The 18,249-nt window shown below is 37.7% G+C and overlaps 1 protein-coding gene across 5 annotated transcripts in view; it reads right to left on the bottom strand.

Annotated features, from left to right (window-relative positions):
- The window catches only part of SLC25A14 (solute carrier family 25 member 14), a 58,072-nt gene extending 40,865 nt beyond the window's left edge, over positions 1-17,207 (bottom strand). The window contains exons 1-7 of one of the 5 annotated variants that reach the window (XR_004380936.1): positions 16,609-16,713; positions 16,359-16,512; positions 10,710-10,803; positions 9,254-9,401; positions 6,208-6,302; positions 4,675-4,760; positions 607-702 (exon numbers count right to left, since the gene is read on the bottom strand). Coding sequence is in view for 4 of the 5 variants with exons in the window: in XM_032843368.1 (XP_032699259.1) it covers positions 607-702; positions 4,675-4,760; positions 6,208-6,302; positions 9,254-9,401; positions 10,710-10,803; positions 16,359-16,490 (651 nt within the window). In the remaining variant the exon portion in view is untranslated. Of the gene's footprint in view, positions 1-606; positions 703-4,674; positions 4,761-6,207; positions 6,303-9,253; positions 9,402-10,709; positions 10,804-15,981; positions 16,229-16,358; positions 16,513-16,608; positions 16,732-17,146 lie in introns of those variants that run through there. The other 4 variants (XM_032843368.1, XM_032843367.1, XM_032843366.1 and 1 more) reach the window with 4 other exon arrangements.
- Between the last annotated feature and the right edge of the window lie 1,042 nt (positions 17,208-18,249).

Raw genomic sequence — 18,249 nt, 5'->3', positions numbered from 1 at the left:
GATTTCCCATTCTACTTCCCTCTGCATATTCTACTAGGAGTCTTACTTAGTATTACAATACTAGGTGATTAAAATAAGATAAAAAGTTATAGGAACAACAATAAAAATGAGTAGAGATAAAAGACTGGAAGATAATATGACAAAATGCTAACAGTAATTATCTCTAGCTAGTAAGACTACTGGATTTTTTTTCTCTTTTATAGACCTGAAAGTTTTACAGTACAATTTTTATTTTATAAGGTTAAAAAAAGTCATTTTGGGTAAGCAGAGACTATCATAAACATATACTGCTGTGTTAGTACAAAACTAGCAAAATATATAGTGAAGAACTAAATTCACTGTGAATGTGAACAAACCAAAGGACTACCTCAAATAATATAATAAGCTTCTCTCACACAACCCCCAAACATTAAGCAAAAATAAAGACAACTGGTAAGTTTTGGTCCTTTCATTGGTGTTAAGAGGTTTCCTACCTTATCTTCTGGGTTACCAAGAATCTTAAACAGTGTAAGATGACAATTCATAATTTTATTGCTTTATATAAGAAGTATTCTTTGCAAAGTATAGGAAATGAGCATAAAACAATACCAGGAAAAGAGTACTCACCCTCCACAGACCCCTGGTACCCTCTTGTTGGTATATATCGATGAAGCTGCCAATCATGCTGCCTTGGAACAAGCTCCCCTGAGCTTGCATTCGAATCTAAAATAAGAAGATTCTTATTCTCTGTTTTAACAGAGACCAAAATGAGATGTTACACTCATTTAAAATAAAGAAAACAGAATTTGGGAATTATCAGAAATATTACCCTGCTATTATGATGAAACTAATGACAAACTATATATTTTAAAAATGTAATTTGTGTCAAAATATATTTTATAAAAATTATTTTCATCAGCATCACATTCCTTATACTAAGTCCATCAATTCTGGAGTTGAAAGAAAATATGCGGGAAAGAACGAACAAGTACTCAATGTGGGCAGAAAATAATTCATTTAAAATGATAATAGTTTATGGGGCACCTGGGTGGCTCAGTGGGGTAAAGCCTCTGCCTTCTGCTCACGTCATGATCCCAGGGTCCTGGGATCGAGCCCCACATCGAGCTCTCTGCTCAGCAGAGAGCCTGCTTCCCTTCCTCTCTCTCTGCCTGCCTCTCTGCCTACTTGTGATCTCTATCAAATAAATAAATTAAATTTTAAAAAATATATAAAAAAATAAAACGATAATAGTTTGGTAAAAAACTAGAAACAATCTGCATGTCTAAAAGAAAAACAAAGGACTGTTTGCATAAATTATGATATGTCCATTTAAGGGAATAATATGCAGCCATAAAATTTTATTGTAGAATATCTGTTCATATTGGGAAATGTCAACAATTAACTGCTAAATAGAAGAAGCGTGTTGCAGAGCAGTATGCATGATATGTCATTTTTATTAAAAACATGTAAACTGATGGGATGCTTCACTGACTCAGTTGGTAGAGCATGAGACTTTTTTTATACATTTTTTTAAAGATTTATTTATTTGAGAGAGAATTGCCTATGTGCATTAGCAGGGGTAGGGGGAGACGGAGAGAGTGCAAGAATTTCAAGCAAACTTCCTGCTGAGCACAGAGCCTGACATGGGGCTCCATCCCACCACCCTGAGATCATGACCTGAGCATAAATCAAGAGTTGAATGCTTAAACGACTGAGTCACCCAGCTGCTCTAAGCATGCAACTCTTTATCTCAGGATTGTGAGTTCAGCCCCATATTGGGTGTAGAGATTACTTAAAAATAAAATCTTTCGGGACACCTGGGCCGCTCAGTCAGTTAGGCCTCTGCCTTTAGCTCAGGTCATGATCCCAGGGTCCTGAGATAAAGCCCCAACAGGAATCCTATTTCTCCTTCTCCCCATGCTGTTCCCCTGCTTGGGCTCTCTCTCTCTCAAATAAATAAATAAAATCTTTTAAAAAAATAAAATCTTTAAAAAATACGATGTAAACTTAAAAATATGCACAGCAAAGAGACTGGATGAACATATACACACCCAAATGCAGACAGTGGTTTAAGTCTGAGTAACAAGACAAGTGGACATTTTCTTTTGTGTTTTTCTCCTGCCTTCCACTTTTTTCTACATTGAACACACATTCTTTATGTAATTATTAATAGCAAAAAGGTTTTAAGATATAATTTCATGCTTACAAGACTTTAAATTGAATTCTATTTGTAAAAAGCATGATCGCTGTATTCTGCAAAGTAGCCTTTGAGAGGTGAAAGAAAATAAAGCTAACATTAAAAAGCCCTGAAAGATTTGGTACAATTTCCAACTGACTGCACACATAAAATCATAGTAGTAAGTCACTAAATACTAGTGGCCCAAATGTGGGCCTGATTTTCATGATGTGCAACTCTAGGTTTCAAAAAATGTCTTTGGGAAATCATGAAACAGCATGTTTTTATGTGGAAAGTCAATTGTTACTAAGAGTTTTGAAATAAAAACCTAAACTCAATTAAAATGGAAACTACAAATATCCTCAGTAGGAGACTTCGTGAAGGAGGTGATTCCTGGGCAGGACTGGGACTACGGTAAGGTGGGACACTTTCCTCTGGCACAAAATGTAGGAGGGGCACTCAAAAAACCTCAGTAATCCAGATAAATAATAATACAATATTTCAAAACATGAAATTTATGCACAAAACCCATAATGAACCAAATATTAAACTGTAGTTAACTAAAGATAGGATCCAAAAGGGTGAGATTCAGGTGAGGTGAGATGAATTATACAAAATATTGGTATTTTATTCATCATGAGTAGTTTGCATTCACTTTAGTTTTTGAAAAATATTGCATAAAAATGTTATTTCTCTTAATTACTAAGTTTTTTGTGTCCCCTTCCATTTTTGCATCCAAGGGGAATACCTCACTTGTCTCATTCTAGTCCTGTCCCTGTTCCTGAGCAGACTTGAAGGATAAATTCACAAAGGGGGAAAAGACATTACAGTCAGAAAGAGAGCTACATAAACAAAGGCAAGGAAGTGACACATAATATATCAGAGAAAGAGTTGTCCAAGGATATGGGAGAGGACTGAACAGCTCAACTGTGATTATAGATCCTATATTGGTACTGTCACCATCTAAGTTTGGATTCTCTCCATCCCCAGCACCCTCAGCACTACCAAGGTATAAGAAAGGAAAAAGGAGATTATAGCATTGGTCAATGGTAATAATCATACCAGGCAGGTCAGAGGGACAGGAAATTAAAGCAAATCATTTAGGTGATTAAATCGAGGATCCAGATAGAAGAAAAGAAGCTTTAGGGAGTTAAGTATTATTGTTCTTGAAAAGGTCAAGTGTAATTATATTGCAAATGTTGTGGACTTTTAGGATACAATCAGTTCTCTTCATAAACACTTGCTCTGTACATCTAAAGTGATATAAAAATTCTGTAGCTACATTACTCTCAGTTTAACCCAGAAAGATCATTTCATATCTTTTCCCCATCAACCATCACTGGTTTCTTTCATGTGTGCTGTGTTTTAAGTCACTCTCTCGGTTCTTAAAATTCTCTGAATTGCAATAGATCTCTCTTTCGCTAACCTAGTCGCCTATGGTTTCGAATAAATACAGCACATGTCCTCTTTTCTCACATGCCCGCTAAAATAAATTTCAAAAACTCAGGATCCTCTCAGACATTATAATCATATATTTAGTGCTTTTAATTAATCATAAATTTAAGTCAGTTATTAACTATGTAGAAAATGTGTACCATGAGATAAAATGAATGCTAATATTATTAAATGTTTCAGCTTGTGTTTTGATAAAATCTGAAAGGAGGTCACATATTGCATGGAGCATTGGGTGTTATATGTAAACAACGAATCTTGGAACACTACATCAAAAACTAATGACGGACTGTATAGTGACTAAAATAACATCATCATCATCATAAAAGAAAAAATCTGAAAGAAATTGAATTATATTTTTAAAAATCAACACCATTAACCTATGCTATTCTAGTTCTGAATTCAAAATAATCCCAGCACAGACCAAAATATATCATTTTAAAGCCAAATCTCACCCTTAATGGAAATACAGGTAAGACAAGAAAAGACATATGCACACTATGGTACCTCAATTACAGACTAAGGCACCTCAATTAGCTCCTCCAAAAGCTATATTTTGATTTATCCCTTTGTCTGGTACCCCAGATTACACCTCAGCTCAATATACCATACTAAGATTTGAAGTGGGTGGAGAATATGGCTTTCTTTTATAAAGTGGAGAAAGAACTATTAAAAACAAAAATTCTTATATCAATTTTAGAAGAATACAAATGGAAGTAAGGGATCTGGAAACTGATTGCCTTAAAATTGCATCGCCCTTGGAAACAATCTTATAAGGGTTTACATACTCTAAAGACCAACGGATTAATGCATATCATAATGAATTGACTACTATTTACTGAGCACCTACTATCTACCAAGTATGATAGGCAGTTTACATATATTATCTCTAATCCTAAACCTTATGCAGTAAGTACTTACAAATGAGGAAACCAAGGCTTAAAGCAGTTATTTGCCCAAGGTTTTACAGCAGTGACAGAGTGGAGCCCTAAACCCAAATCTGACTCAAAGTTCATGCTCTTTCCATAACACTTGGTATACATCTAATGCTACCAGCCCTTTCTTACCTTTAGTACATCAGTGGGATTGGCTATAGTGGAAGATATCACTCCTGACACTACCCCACAGATCATATTAATTAGAAGAGTTTCATCTGTAAAAAGGAAAAAAAGTTTGTTTGTACCAAGTACCAGTTTTGAAGAAGAGAGTACTCATACATCAGAGGAAAGGAACCCCAAGCAGACAAATGACTAAGAAATGAACCACAAAGCTTACGAAGCTAAAGAAATTCAAATATTTCTAGATCAAAGGGTGCCTGGGTAGCTCAGTCAGTTAAGCATCTGCCTTCAGCTCAGGTCATGATCTCAGGGTCTGGGGATCAAACCCAATCTCTGCTCAGCAGGGAGCCTGCTTCTCCCTCCCTTGCTCCCCCTGCTTGTGCTCTCTGTGAAATAAATAAATAAAATCTTTAAAAAATTCTAGATCCCAAATCAGTACTGAAACATAAATCATTACTTTTTTAAAAAGTGTTTCTAAAAGACACTGGAACATGTCCCATTATTCTATATACAGCAACTGCCAGTAACCCACATAAATTCAGAATGTAGTATTTCTTCTTCAATCATTTCAAATACCTAAAGAAAATTCTTTTGTCTTTTTCTGGAGACTCATCAACTCTAAAGACTTAGGAAACAAATGTTAAAAATAAAAACTTATGTGTTAACAGAAAAAAATTACCTAAATATTAATTTTGACTGGCTTTGATATCTACTAGCTTCTATTTATTTAAAGAAGATTCTGTAGACATATATGAAAAACCAGTCATTTGAAACTAAATCTGCTCAGCCAAAAGGGGAAAAAAAAGAAACCACAGAGCATAATGTTCTAAAATGAAAATTCTATCTTCACCATGCCTCCTTACCATGAAGAGCCTACAAATAGAAACTAGGTAAACCCAAGTGAAGCATCTGTGAAAGGAAATTATTTTAGGAAGCGAACCATTCAGAATCCTCAAAGAGGCTCCAGAAAAAGTCAATTTAGGACAATACAGTAATTCAAAGGACATTACTAATCAAAAGTCTCTCCAGCTATCCTCAACTATGCAAAAGCCCTAGGCCTGGGGTAAAATACCATTTAGTATGGTATCAAGCTGGAAAAGCTGCAGCAGCCTATTTAGAGACATACGATAATGCTGAATGTGGGTAAGGTGGCCACAGTTACAACAGAATCTAGAATAGTCTAAAATTCCTCCATCTAATAAAAGCTTATCAAAATGGGCAGCTAGAGAATTGCTTATAGCTAAAGTTCTTTTGTTGATGAGGACAGCATTAATTTTCTGGACAAACTTACCCATGTTCCCTCTGTGAAGAGCAGAAGACTTTTTTTTTTCTTTGATAGGAAAAGGGAAAAACTTAAAGAGCAGGTTGCTCTAAACCATCTATCACCTCTGCAAGTATTAATCCCAAACCAATTAGAGCTTGCTTTGTCCTTACAATAACTGTCACCCACTCTCAGGCATCCCATGACTCATGCTTCTCAGTAAGCATGATTTCAATAATTCCTCTGAGTATTACCCCAAAAGAGAATGAGTCTATACTGACCTTCTAAACGTTCTACAAATAATCTCTTCAAGCTTTGGTAAATGCCAATTTTAATGGTGCCATATGATGCCTGTCTTAGTAAGGCAGGGGCAATTCTGCCAAAAAAGAAAGTAAGAAAAAATCAATTATACTCAACATGTACTTGTAAATTATATATAACTAGATAGTTTACTCATTTCCATTACTCACCTCATTCCACCCAACTACATCAGAATATGCATTTTTTCAAGCACCCATGGAACATTCACCGAGAGAGCACATTTGGATTATAAAACAAACCTCAACAAATTTAAAAGAAGTGAAGTCAAATAGAGTATGTTCTCTGACCATAATGGAATTAAACTAGAAATCAATAAGGAAAATCCTCAAACACTTGGAAATTAAGCAACACATTCCTAAATAATCCATGGTTCATAAGAACTCTCAAAGGAAATTTTAAAAATACATAGAACTAAACAAAAATGAAAATTCAACCTATTAAAATATGTAGGATACAGCCAAAGCAGTGCTGAGAGGGAAATTTATGGCACAAAATGCTTACATTAGAAACGAGGGAAAGTCTTGGGCAACCTCTGGGGTCCCTTCCCTCTTTAGGAGATTTGTGCTATCATTTTACTATCACTCAATAAACTTTGCTTTGCTGCCCACCAAAGAAAAAGAAGAAGAATAGAGAAAGAGAGACAGAAAGAGTCTCAAATCAATAATCTAAGTCCCTAACTCAAGAAATTAGAAAAAGAAGAGCAAAGTAAACCCAAACCAAGCAGAAGGGGAAGAAATAATAAAGAGCATAAATTAATAAAATTAAAAACAGAAAAAGAGAGAAATATCAATAAAACAAAATGCTCTTTTGAAAAAATCAGTATCAGGTATGAAATGGACAGTACTATAAATTCTGCAGCCATTAAAAGGATAATAAGGTAATGCTATAAACAACTTTATGCTCATAAATTCCAACAACTCAGAAGAAATGGACTAATTCCTCAAAAACTACAAACCACCAAAACTCAAAATGAAATAGATAAAAATACGGGAATCATCAAAAAAGATGAAATAGATAAACTGAATAGTCTCATAACCATTAAAACATTTTAATTCATAATTCAAAAGTTCCCAAAAAGGAAACCTCCAGGCCCAGATAATTTCACTGAGGAATTCTACCAAGCATTTAAAAAAATCAACACCAGGGGCTCCTGGGTGGCTCAGTCATTAAGTGTCTGTCTTTGACTCAGGTCATGATCCCAGGGTCCTAGGATCAAGCCCTGCATCAGGCTCCCTGGGTCCTAGGATCAAGCCCTGCATCAGGCTCCCTGCTCAGCGGGATGCCTGCTTCTCCCTCTCTCTCTCTCCCTGCTTGTGTTCCCTCTCTTGCTATCTCTCTATTAAATAAATAAAATCTTTTTTTAAAAAATCAACACCAGTCTTACACAGTCCTTCCAGAAAAAAAAGAGAATGTTTCCCAATTCATTTTTTTTTAATTTCTTTTCAGCCTAACAGTATTCATTGTTCCCAATTCATTTTATGAGGTTAGTATTACCCTGATACCAAAACTGGACAAAAAGAATACAAAAACAGAAAAACTACATGCCAGCATCTCTCAGAAATTTGGATGCAAAAATCCTTAACAAAATATTAGCAAACTAAATCTAGCAGTGTAGAAAAAGAAGTATACACCATTATTCACCTCATGGAGAATTTTTTTTAATTTATTTTTGGGGGGGTTATATGGTATCATTTATTTTTATTAAATTTTTTTTAATTTAAATTCAAGTAATTAACATACAGTATATTATTAGTTTCAGAGATAGAGTTCAGTGATTCATCAGTGTTATATAATAACCAGTCCTCAATACATCACATGTCCTCTTTAATGTTCATCATCCAGGTACCCTATCCCCTCCCCAACTCCCTCACAGAGGTTTTTTAAAAGATTTTTTTTTATTTGACAGAGATCACAAGTAGGCAGAGAGGCAGGTGGGGTGGGGGAATAGGCTCCCACCTAGCAGAGAGCCCCAATGCGGGCCTCGATCCTAGGACCCTGAGATCATGACCTGAGCTGAAGGGAGAGGCTTTAACCCACTGAGCTACCCAGGCACCCACGGAGGTTTTTTTTTAAAAATCAGCCTTACTTCCTCACAGTTGTAGATACATCTTTAATCTATCAAGGAGGTACCAGAGCCAAGATTTCACCCTATTTAAGTTCTGCTTATAAACTGAAGACATTCTCACTCATACCTCCTTTGAGAACCTTCCAAATTGCAGAACTACACTTTAGTAGTTATAAATAGAAAGACGACAGCAGCTTGGATGGTTCTGATTTTTAAAATGATGACTAAATATGCATATTTCTGACATTATTGCTTGCTATTAGAAAAAAACAATCTTGTGATCATCCATGCTGATTCAAGAACAAGGTGAAACAGTTGATCCATGATTCACTAGCTTCAGGATGTATTACTTGATTTTTTTCCCTAAGAAAATTCTATTTTAAAACTAAGTCTAACACAGGTTAATAACAAAATTGATGTCCATTCTCTGAGCAATAAACTGGTAACCTGAATGCAGGAGTGACCTAGGAAATTGGCAGCAGATACATGAGAAAACCACAAACCTACAGCTAATTAAAAGTTGACAAATAGATGGGTCTCCCTCTCTCTCATTCTGCATTTCATGTTTAACCTGCCAGAACAGTATTTATTTAAAGAGGAAAATTTTAAAAGAACTGAGTATTTGGCAACTCAGGAAGAATATTACAGAAATATATACAGTGAACTGGTGCTGCTATTCACAGTGGCCATCGATGACTCTCAGGAAAACAGGAGAAAGCCAATGCTGCAATGAGATATCCATTTTAAAACGTATCACTTAAAGCCAGATGAACACAAAATCCAAAGCTCAAGACCTGTAAGCAAGTGGAATATAAACTGGCATGTCAATATTGAATTACAAATTGGTATGGTGAATATGAAGGGCACACACTATCAGACAGCTGAAATAAATGGCTTCTTAAAAAGTATTTCCCTTCATGAAGGAAAGAATCCACTCTCACCCAGAATACAGAGCCAATACACCTTCTTCTTTATAGATGCGGAACAAGGCATGAAACATTCCCCGGTATTTTATCTCTTTAAAGCGAACATCAATGCTTTGGCCTTGAACTTGAAGTCGCGTTTTGGTCAGGTCCACAGGGAACGTTCCTATAAAGGAACACACTGATTTATAAGGTTTTCCAAAGACTCACAGTTAAAATTTTGGCCGAATTTAAGTCAATGACAATTTTAAAACATAAGACAAAGTCCTCCTTATAATACAATGGGGGTATCTCTGCTAGAAGTACCACTGTCAGAAGAGTTGTATGTGGTAAAGTAAAATACACTGTACTGTATCTAGGCAGTAGGACTGACCCACAGTATAATTGAAACTGTGATATAATAAAGTGCTTTAAGATGATCCTAATATACTATAAATACAAAATAATTTAAATGATGTTTTATTCATCTGTAACATACAATTTGGCATTTGTCTCTTCCTCTGCCCACCATCTCATCTCTCTACTTCTCCTTCATAAAATCTCCCCAAATTTTCACAACAAAGGTAAGAAAAAATGGGACTGCTCTTCCAGGCACCCTTATATACTATTAGAAAGTTTTGTGGCTTTTTTTTCTTTTTTTTTTTTTGTTTACAAGAAACAAATAGTTCCTTAATATTATGAAAGATAATGGCAAAATCCTATTTGGTCTACTCATCTTGGTTCCCAGGTAAGTTGGGACTAATACCAGCACAGTGCTTAGGAAATTTCTTTAACCAACTTCTTTTAGTAAATCAACATACAGAAGTGGTGATTACGTTGACAAAATAAGTTCCAGGGAATATTTCGAAGTCTAAAACTAACAAGGTGATTATGTAGCTCTGGTCACTGATGACCTTAATATCGCACCAACACAGTATTTGTCAAGGAAATCAACAAAGATTAATGGATTAGAGTGACGTAAGAATAGTTTAAGAGAGAGAAAATTTGTAAAATGAGAAAACACAATCTATAGATATTTCAAAATTAAAATCAAATAGCAAAGAATCTAGTTTGATTTTATTAGTCAATTTTCTTCCAAAATCTAACGGAGGTTTGAAAAAAGAACTTTGGATACTTACTAAGAAAGTTATAAACAACTTAGCATTAAGGAAAGACCATTAGTACAAAAATTTAGCAGAGACCCCTGTATTAACTAACTCCCTTTATCTTTTCATATTACTTAAGTCTAGAGAAAATAAACAAATCACTAAACTATCAAAAGAGCTTCTTAAGTTCAACTTTTCTTAATTTCATTCACCATACCATTTGTAGTACTTTCTCAGAAAATATTACTTGATGGCTTAAAGATGATAGTTTTTAAAACAAATATAATAAGCTTCTTTTCACTTTTTCTCTAGTTTTCACCAAAAATAACTGTCACCATAAGCTACCATCTATACCATAGAAGCAGATTTGTCAGTTTTCACATTCTTACCAAACTCAGCAACAATAGAGGCAAGGCCGCCATATACAAAGGGTTTCCAATTCAGACCAGACATCTCATGGCTTACAGTGGCACTTTTCTGGTGCTAAAAATAAACACAGATCAGAACAAGGCACAAGAGTGAGGAGCATTTGTTAGTGTCTGATCACATTATTTATACCAACAAAATTGACAAATAAAACAGATGTGGAGGAAAAACCCTACCAAGTGGAATGAAACAAAATGAGGAATCCTGTTTTATGTGCTGGATGATCATGAATGTGTTCTTTACTGCCACTCTGTATGGGTAGGCGTGCAATTCCCTCAAAGATCAACTTGTGCCCTTCATTCTCTCCAGTTTCTTTAATTTTATCATGTCCCCACCCAAAGAAGAGTTTTCAGTCCATCCAGCACAACCAACTTAAACATTCAACTAGAGAATTACAAGTGAAGGAACCTGGTGTTCAAACTATATAGGCAGAGGCATCTCATAAAAGCAGTTCATGGTATTCTGTTACTTTGAATAGGTGCAAAGCAAAGGCTGACACCACTCCCCTCTCACGTTCTTAGCCCTCTCATCTCTCCACTAAACGTCAGGGTTTTAGTTCATCTAACTACTTCTAGCTATACACAATTTCTCCCCTCAAAGCCCAAGCTAAGTACTTTTTCATCTTCCTTCTGGTTCCCAGAGGACTGAAAATATGAATGTCTCTCTTCTCTCTGACATTTAACGTACACTCAACTAGTAAATTTCTTTTTCCCTGGCCTTTTAAAGCACATACATTCAAATATGGTTTTTCTTTGATGTTCAGACTCCTTAACAATGTATTTCTACTCCCAGCTCCCTTTCCTTCTTCCCCATCCCACCCCCATTACACCTGTCATCTTCAATCTTTTCATTTTTGTTTTTCCTGCCACTCTCTGCTATTTCTCTCTTGGATTTTTTTTCCATAGCTCTGCCCTTTAGATCAGTGGTTTTCAAATTTAAGGTGCACCAAAATGATCTAGAAGGTGAATTAAAACATAGAGTGTTGGGCCTCACCCTCATATTTTCTGATTAGTGCCCTGGGTTTGGCCTGAGAATATGCAAATTTCCAAATAATGCTGGTGCTTCCACACTTTAAGATCTACTACTGTTCCATGCATCACCTACTAAATCCTGGTCCAGCTGGAAGTAATCTCTTTTAAGATGGACTCTGAGGTAGTTACCAGCTGCATGTACCAGGCCTCTAGAAACTAGTAGTTTAACCAACCGGATGGGAGTAACCGTGTATAGGGCTTGTTTTCCAAAGAGGAGTGTTGTTTAGAGTAGCGACATTCTCGGCCTACTTAGGCCTGTTGTAAAGCTGTTGGAGAAGTAACTCCACAAGTTCCGTGAGTGGAGATGTAGTGCTCAAGTCACATTCTACATTAAAAGGTTGTAACAAATACAAAAAAAAAAAAAAAAAAAGATGGACTCTGAGATTTCTTTTAAATTATTCCTTTTCCAGAACTTCACAGTATGTATGCTACTGAATTTTAAATACATCCTCAAGTGCTTTATGGTCAGGAATAAAGACTCAGAAGTCAGACTGCCTAGGTTCAAATCCTGACACTAATACTTACTAGCTCTGTGACCAAGTCACTTAACTACTCCATGCCTGTGTTTTCTGAACCATAAAATGGGGATGATAATAAACACTATCTTATAGGGTTGTTGTGAAAATTAAGTGATACATGTAAAATACCTGGAAAAGTACCTGGCACCCAGTGCAAATATTATTTTTTTTAAGTTTACTTTTTTTTTTAGCAATCTCTACACCCAACATGGGTTAGAACCCACAATTCCAAGATCAAGGGTCACACGTTTTCCAACTGAGCCAGCCAGGCACCCTCTAGTTCAACTATTAGCTATTATCATTACTACATTTTGGAAAGTACTCAAATTTATATTTTAACAGATATTACTTGCTGCCCACCACCCCCACTGCCCAATCTGAGGTTAGCACCATTGAATCACAGTCTCTTTTTAAGAAAGACAAGGTTTGCTTTATTTCCACAAAAGGAAAGCTCTGTAAATAAGCACACATGAACAACTTCCCAAAGAGGACAGTAAACATGCAGACAAATATTTTAGTAAGAGGCCACAAAAATAATTATGGACACTTCCTTTAAGCATAGTGTGATCAGCCAGTCCATCTGATATACAGAGTCTGGAACAGATAGCTTTTTTGGAGGAAAGTTGTTGAAAGAAATTCTAAAAAGCAAAGTAGGACTAGGCACTTCAAATACCAGCTGCAGTCTGAAATGAGTCTTAAGTACTAAATATTATTTCACTAACATTTTCAGCTATGAGCACATTTTATTACAATTGATAGTAAAACATGACACACATGGTGAGAGGGTAAGCACAGAAAAGCAAGGACCAGGGCATATCCCCTCACTTAGTCAATGGAGAGGGCATTCCCCCAACCCAACAATTTAGAGATTTACCAAAATAGTCAAGCATTTCAAATGGCTGCTATGCTTCTCTCTGAAAGCTTTCTTTTTACAATTTCTTTCCACTCATCTCATTACAGAGAAAGCCTCTATCAGAACTTTACTACCTGCCACCCAGACTTTCAATAAGGAGGATGTTCCCAGGGTTCAGGGACCAATAATAAATCAGTTAAAGGCAGGGGGCAGAACCATAGTAGGGAACAGAATTTTAGATCAGTCAGCCCAGTGGTTCTTTAATGAAGTTTTCACAATTGAGGTGAAATGAAGAAAATAAGAGCACATAGTGCTTTTTTCTTCAGCCGAATGTGTTTGATTTAAAGGACTATATATTAGGAAATCATGTTCTTCCTCCTGGAGAATTTTTAAAATCACCTTTCCTGTATTAAATGCAGTTGGTAGTTGATTTTTTAGTATTCTTCTTAGCAAAATAAGACTACCTACCTGAATTTGTGCCTCCTCCCCCACACTTTCACTTAAATGTTATTGGTCCATAAAATCCAAAAGTCTAGATACCACTGGCCAAATTCAACACTGCTACCACTCCCCCATCTGTCAGTAAAATACCCTTTCCTCCATGTTAGGAAAGAATCTTGTTACAAAAAAGTCCTTTATAGCTTTAATTAGGTCTGTTTTTAGACATTATTTCTTCATACTGAGCCAAAAGTCTGCTTTGCTCTAGTTTTCACCCATTTGGGGAGGTAATATTAAACTATTATTTTTCCCTATTGGGGTTCTTCAAGTATTTAAAGACAGCAAGACAACTATCATGTTCTCCTACATCTCACCTTTCTCAGTGTAAACATCCACAATAATTTTCATTATTCACTACATTGTATGTCATTTACTACAGCTGAAAATTGCAGTCACTTCTGCGGAGGCCATATTACGCTACTGAAATCATTAAAATGTCAGCTAAAACCTCTAAGTCTTTTACATAAGGCCGTATACATGCATGCATGCCATGTTATATCTATTCCACGGTTGTGCAATGTTTTTTGAACCTTCATTTACCCCCTTCTATATCTTAATTTCAGGCACACAGGATGAGGTTTCTCTTCTAGTTGCCCCATGTTATTTTCTCTCTTAACTAGGTAAGATCCCTGAAGGCAAACACCATGTCTCAGAGTACTTTTCATAAGCCTTGCACAGAATTGGGTAAATACTTGGTTGATTCTAGTGAAATGTCCTTTATCTATGTAGGCAGTGTGTATGAAAAAGATTATGTGACAAATTAGAAAGTTAACTTGCTAGACCTGAGCAATGCTACATAATTTGTACACAACATCTTGTTTTTACTCATCCTCAGAGATTCTCTAATTCTCTTCCCTTGCCTTTTTGTAGAGAATTACTTGTGTGAAAGACCTTAAGCATGCTAAAAATGATTTTTACTTCTGGGGGCTATCCCCAGATATGGGTAAAAGGAAAGAAGTCACATCTGTCTTAAAACAGAAATATACTACTTTAAATATTCATCACATAAAGCAGCCAATGAAAAATGTCTTTAAAATGCAAACATGTGTTCTGAAGTCTAAGGAAAATCTGACGGCTTAAAGAGTGAGAAGAATGTCTTAGAACACAAGTTACATAGCACTATGCTATTCCAAATATCTGGTCAGATAAATCTGGGTACTTTTCTCACCTTCTCCTTTAAAAAAGAGTGGGCATTACAGATTCTCAGGCTTGGGAGGTAATAATGCAGAGAGAAGCAAATATTTATTGAAGCCATACTAAATGCCCAAACCTGCAACATGCTATGGATATAAACGTCATGTTAAAAAAATAAACATAGGTTCTAACATGGGACAGTATCTATCATTCGACTTATCTTTCCTGGATAATCAAGGACACTGGGGTGGGGATAAAGTTGTACGAAATATAGTACTTGCCTTTCAATAGCTTATAGGCTGGCAGAAGAAATCAAAGTAGTTCATTAGAGAAAAAATAAGTACTAAATTATATAGTACAAACTACAAGAGCAGGAGTATGGAAAAGGAGACAATCAGCATGCGCCTGAATAATCTGAAAGGCTTCTGGAGGTGAGGCTTAAAATGGGCCTTCCCAGAGTGCAGGTAGAATCAGGTATAGGTGTAGATAAGGGAGGGTGGAGGAGGAAAACCGGATGAACAGAGACACAAATATGGAAAAAGCACAGCATTTTGAGGCAGGCATTAGTACAGTTTGCTCTGAGAAGGAAGAGGGGAACCTAATGGGAACAGAGAATTCCCTTAACAGACTGAAACAATTATCAGACAAGAAGTACGTCAAGGAAAAGGTTACACTGAAAACCTTAAAGCCAAAATGGTGAGAGGGATACTGTAAGTTTTTGAACAGGGACAGGACATGAGGATATCCACATTTTAGTTAGGCTACTAGGGCTGCAGCAAGCAGTGGATTACAAATGAGAGAGGCAAGGAAACTTGCTTAGGATGGTATGAAGTAAAGCAGACAAAGTAAAAGCAGACAACATGTTTGTTGGCAATAAGGTTAGAGATAAACTTCTAAAATGAAAACACAAAGGAATTTGATGATGTAGAGAATGAAGACAAGAGTTCAAAATAACTCCAAGCATACCTAGCCTGGAAAAACCAAGAAAACACCAACAGAGAACTACAAACGTCCCTGCCGTTACCTTGTCTGAGAATCTAATTCATGCTGATAATGGCTGTCATCCCCATTAGTTAGCTGAACTGCATTTTAATAGATGCCTTCAATGCCTTGACCTCAAGGAGTGGCAGGGGGTAGAAACTGAAGGGGAGCATCTTTAAACAGCATCCCTCACACTAACACAATGGAGGTGTTTGCTTACTCCGCTTATAATCACGGCCGCCGTTGCAAACTTCACCCTTAGAAAAATTAGGATTATTCCAGGAAAGATACCCATTCACCCTCTGGGTAGCAGGATCTTGCCAGTTCCTCGGCTGTCAGAACGAGTTCGTGGAGAGAAGGGAGGCGCCTGAAGAAGGCGGCCTCCCAAGGGGGTCGAGGAAGCAGGGTTCAATCGAAGAAGTAAAACCACCGATGCCAGAAGAGTGAAAGACAGGGAAGGGACTCAGCTGAGGGGAGAGAGAGATCAAAGGACCGTTAAGCCCCTCCCAGGCCGGGAACCAGGCCAGCCCGGCCCCGCGCGGCCTGGCGCGGCCCAGCCCCGCTCCCCTGCCTGGAAGTCCAGGAGCTCCCCCTCACCTGCTCGGGCTCATCGGACGACTGGGAAGCCGAGGCTCCCACAGTCGGAAACGCCACCGCAATGCCAACCCGGAAGCATTGAGACCAACGGAAGTAACCAAGTCGTCGCCCCGGCAACGGTGGCACAGGCATTCCAACACCACCTCCTCAAAGCCTAAAAAAGAAGGCGCGAAATGAGAGGTGGGAACGACAGGGGTCTTAATGGGGGATGTCGAGCCGGCTTCGGGTGCAAAGACACAGAAACGGCAACCTTTTAGGAGGTGTAGGGAGAGAGAGCTAAGGCGTGAGAATTTGGCAGCTTCTGCAGCTCACATACTCGCCAGTCGGGGGCAGAGATGTCGCCTGGTTACCTTGTCACCACCCACCACGTGCGTACGAGGGCTAAGAAAGGGGCGGGGGTTAAGAAGCTAGCCGGCAGCCAACCTAAGAGCGACGCGAAGGGCGGGGCAAACGTAGTGAATGGGTGGAGCGGGACGCCTGCGCGCAAAGTACGAAAAAGGAGGGAAAGTGAGGGGGCGGGGCAGAGAACTTAAAAGTAGGAAAACGAGGGAAAGGAGTGAACGGTATTTAATGAGGTGCTCTAAGGCGGAAAGAAAATAAAGATCAAGTAAATAAACCGTGGCAGCGAATGGGCGCCAGGTATTTGGGGCTGAGGAATCAGACTCAGGCTCTGTACTCAAAGCACACAGGGGAAGAAAAAACAGATTGGAAACGGAGACTGTAAAAACTTAGAGATCACGAATCTAAAGAGTAGAAAAGCTAACGGGGGAGTCCAAATAAATCCATACCTCACAATCAGCCAGAAAATGACGAGCAAGCCCGACGTCCGCTTTCTGGCTCCAGCACCTGGGGACCGGAAGGAATGTTTGCAAAGCACTCTGGGTAATTCTGTTGACCAATGGGCTACATTTGATTTTTAAGCCGCTCACGCGAAGGTTCCATAATCACGCGAGACACGAAGGTTCCATAATCACGGGAGACGCGAAGGTTCCATAATCACGCGAGAATATGAAATAACGCAGTGCGCGTGTTGAGTGTAAGTAAAAGTGGGTCAATGCAAGGCAATGACCCTAAATTATTGTTGAATTAATAAATATTTGGAGTACTTTGGTCCAAAAAGATTTTTCTCGTCTTAGTTAATACTTAGGTTTTTCCTCCCATTAAAAAATTTCTTCAGGCAGCACACATATTACCTGATGTGGAATGCTTACCAAGGACAGTGCCGAGAGCTTCATGTGCAGACAACTACTCCATGAGATAGGTACTATTATTTTCCCCTTTGATAAGAAAACTGAGGTCTTAAAAGAGTAACTCAGTATTGGCAGGGCTGGGACTCAAATTTAGGTCTGACTTCAGAGCTTAGGCTCTTAACTGTCATCTATCCTGCTCTCAACTTTAATAGTACCCTCATTACCCTCAGAAACTTTCTTACTAAAAATAGATAATATAAAAAACATGTACATGCCTTCTGAAATGCGAATTCCCTTCAGTTTACATCTCAGCAAAGCACTCCCTTCCAGCCAAAAAGGGCTGTAGCTTAGAGTCCTTCTTACTTGGAAGAACTGTATTCTCCATGTGAATATTATGTCTCCAGCTGTGTCCTGGTCCTGTCTCTCACATCCAAGTCACTGAACTTTATAGAATTAAGGCTTTCTCTGTGAGCAAATCACTGTCTTAACTTTCCTACAAGACTGCACTTTTGCCTCCTCAGCCATTGCCACCACCAGCTAATCTCACTGACTACCCACGAAAACTTTGTTAAAAGCAGTTTCATTTTCAGATGACTTATTTTTTTAAAAGATTTTCTTTATTTATTTGAGAGTGAGAGAGAGCATGAGAGGGGAGAAGGTCAGAGGGAGAAGCAGACTCCCCATGGAGCTGGGAGCCCCAT

The sequence above is a fragment of the Lontra canadensis genome, unplaced genomic scaffold (assembly GCF_010015895.1).
Source record: "Lontra canadensis isolate GAN:19392208 unplaced genomic scaffold, GSC_riverotter_1.0 scaffold138, whole genome shotgun sequence".
NCBI classification, from domain to species: Eukaryota; Metazoa; Chordata; class Mammalia; order Carnivora; family Mustelidae; genus Lontra; species Lontra canadensis.
This window is presented reverse-complemented; position numbering and strand designations above follow the sequence as displayed.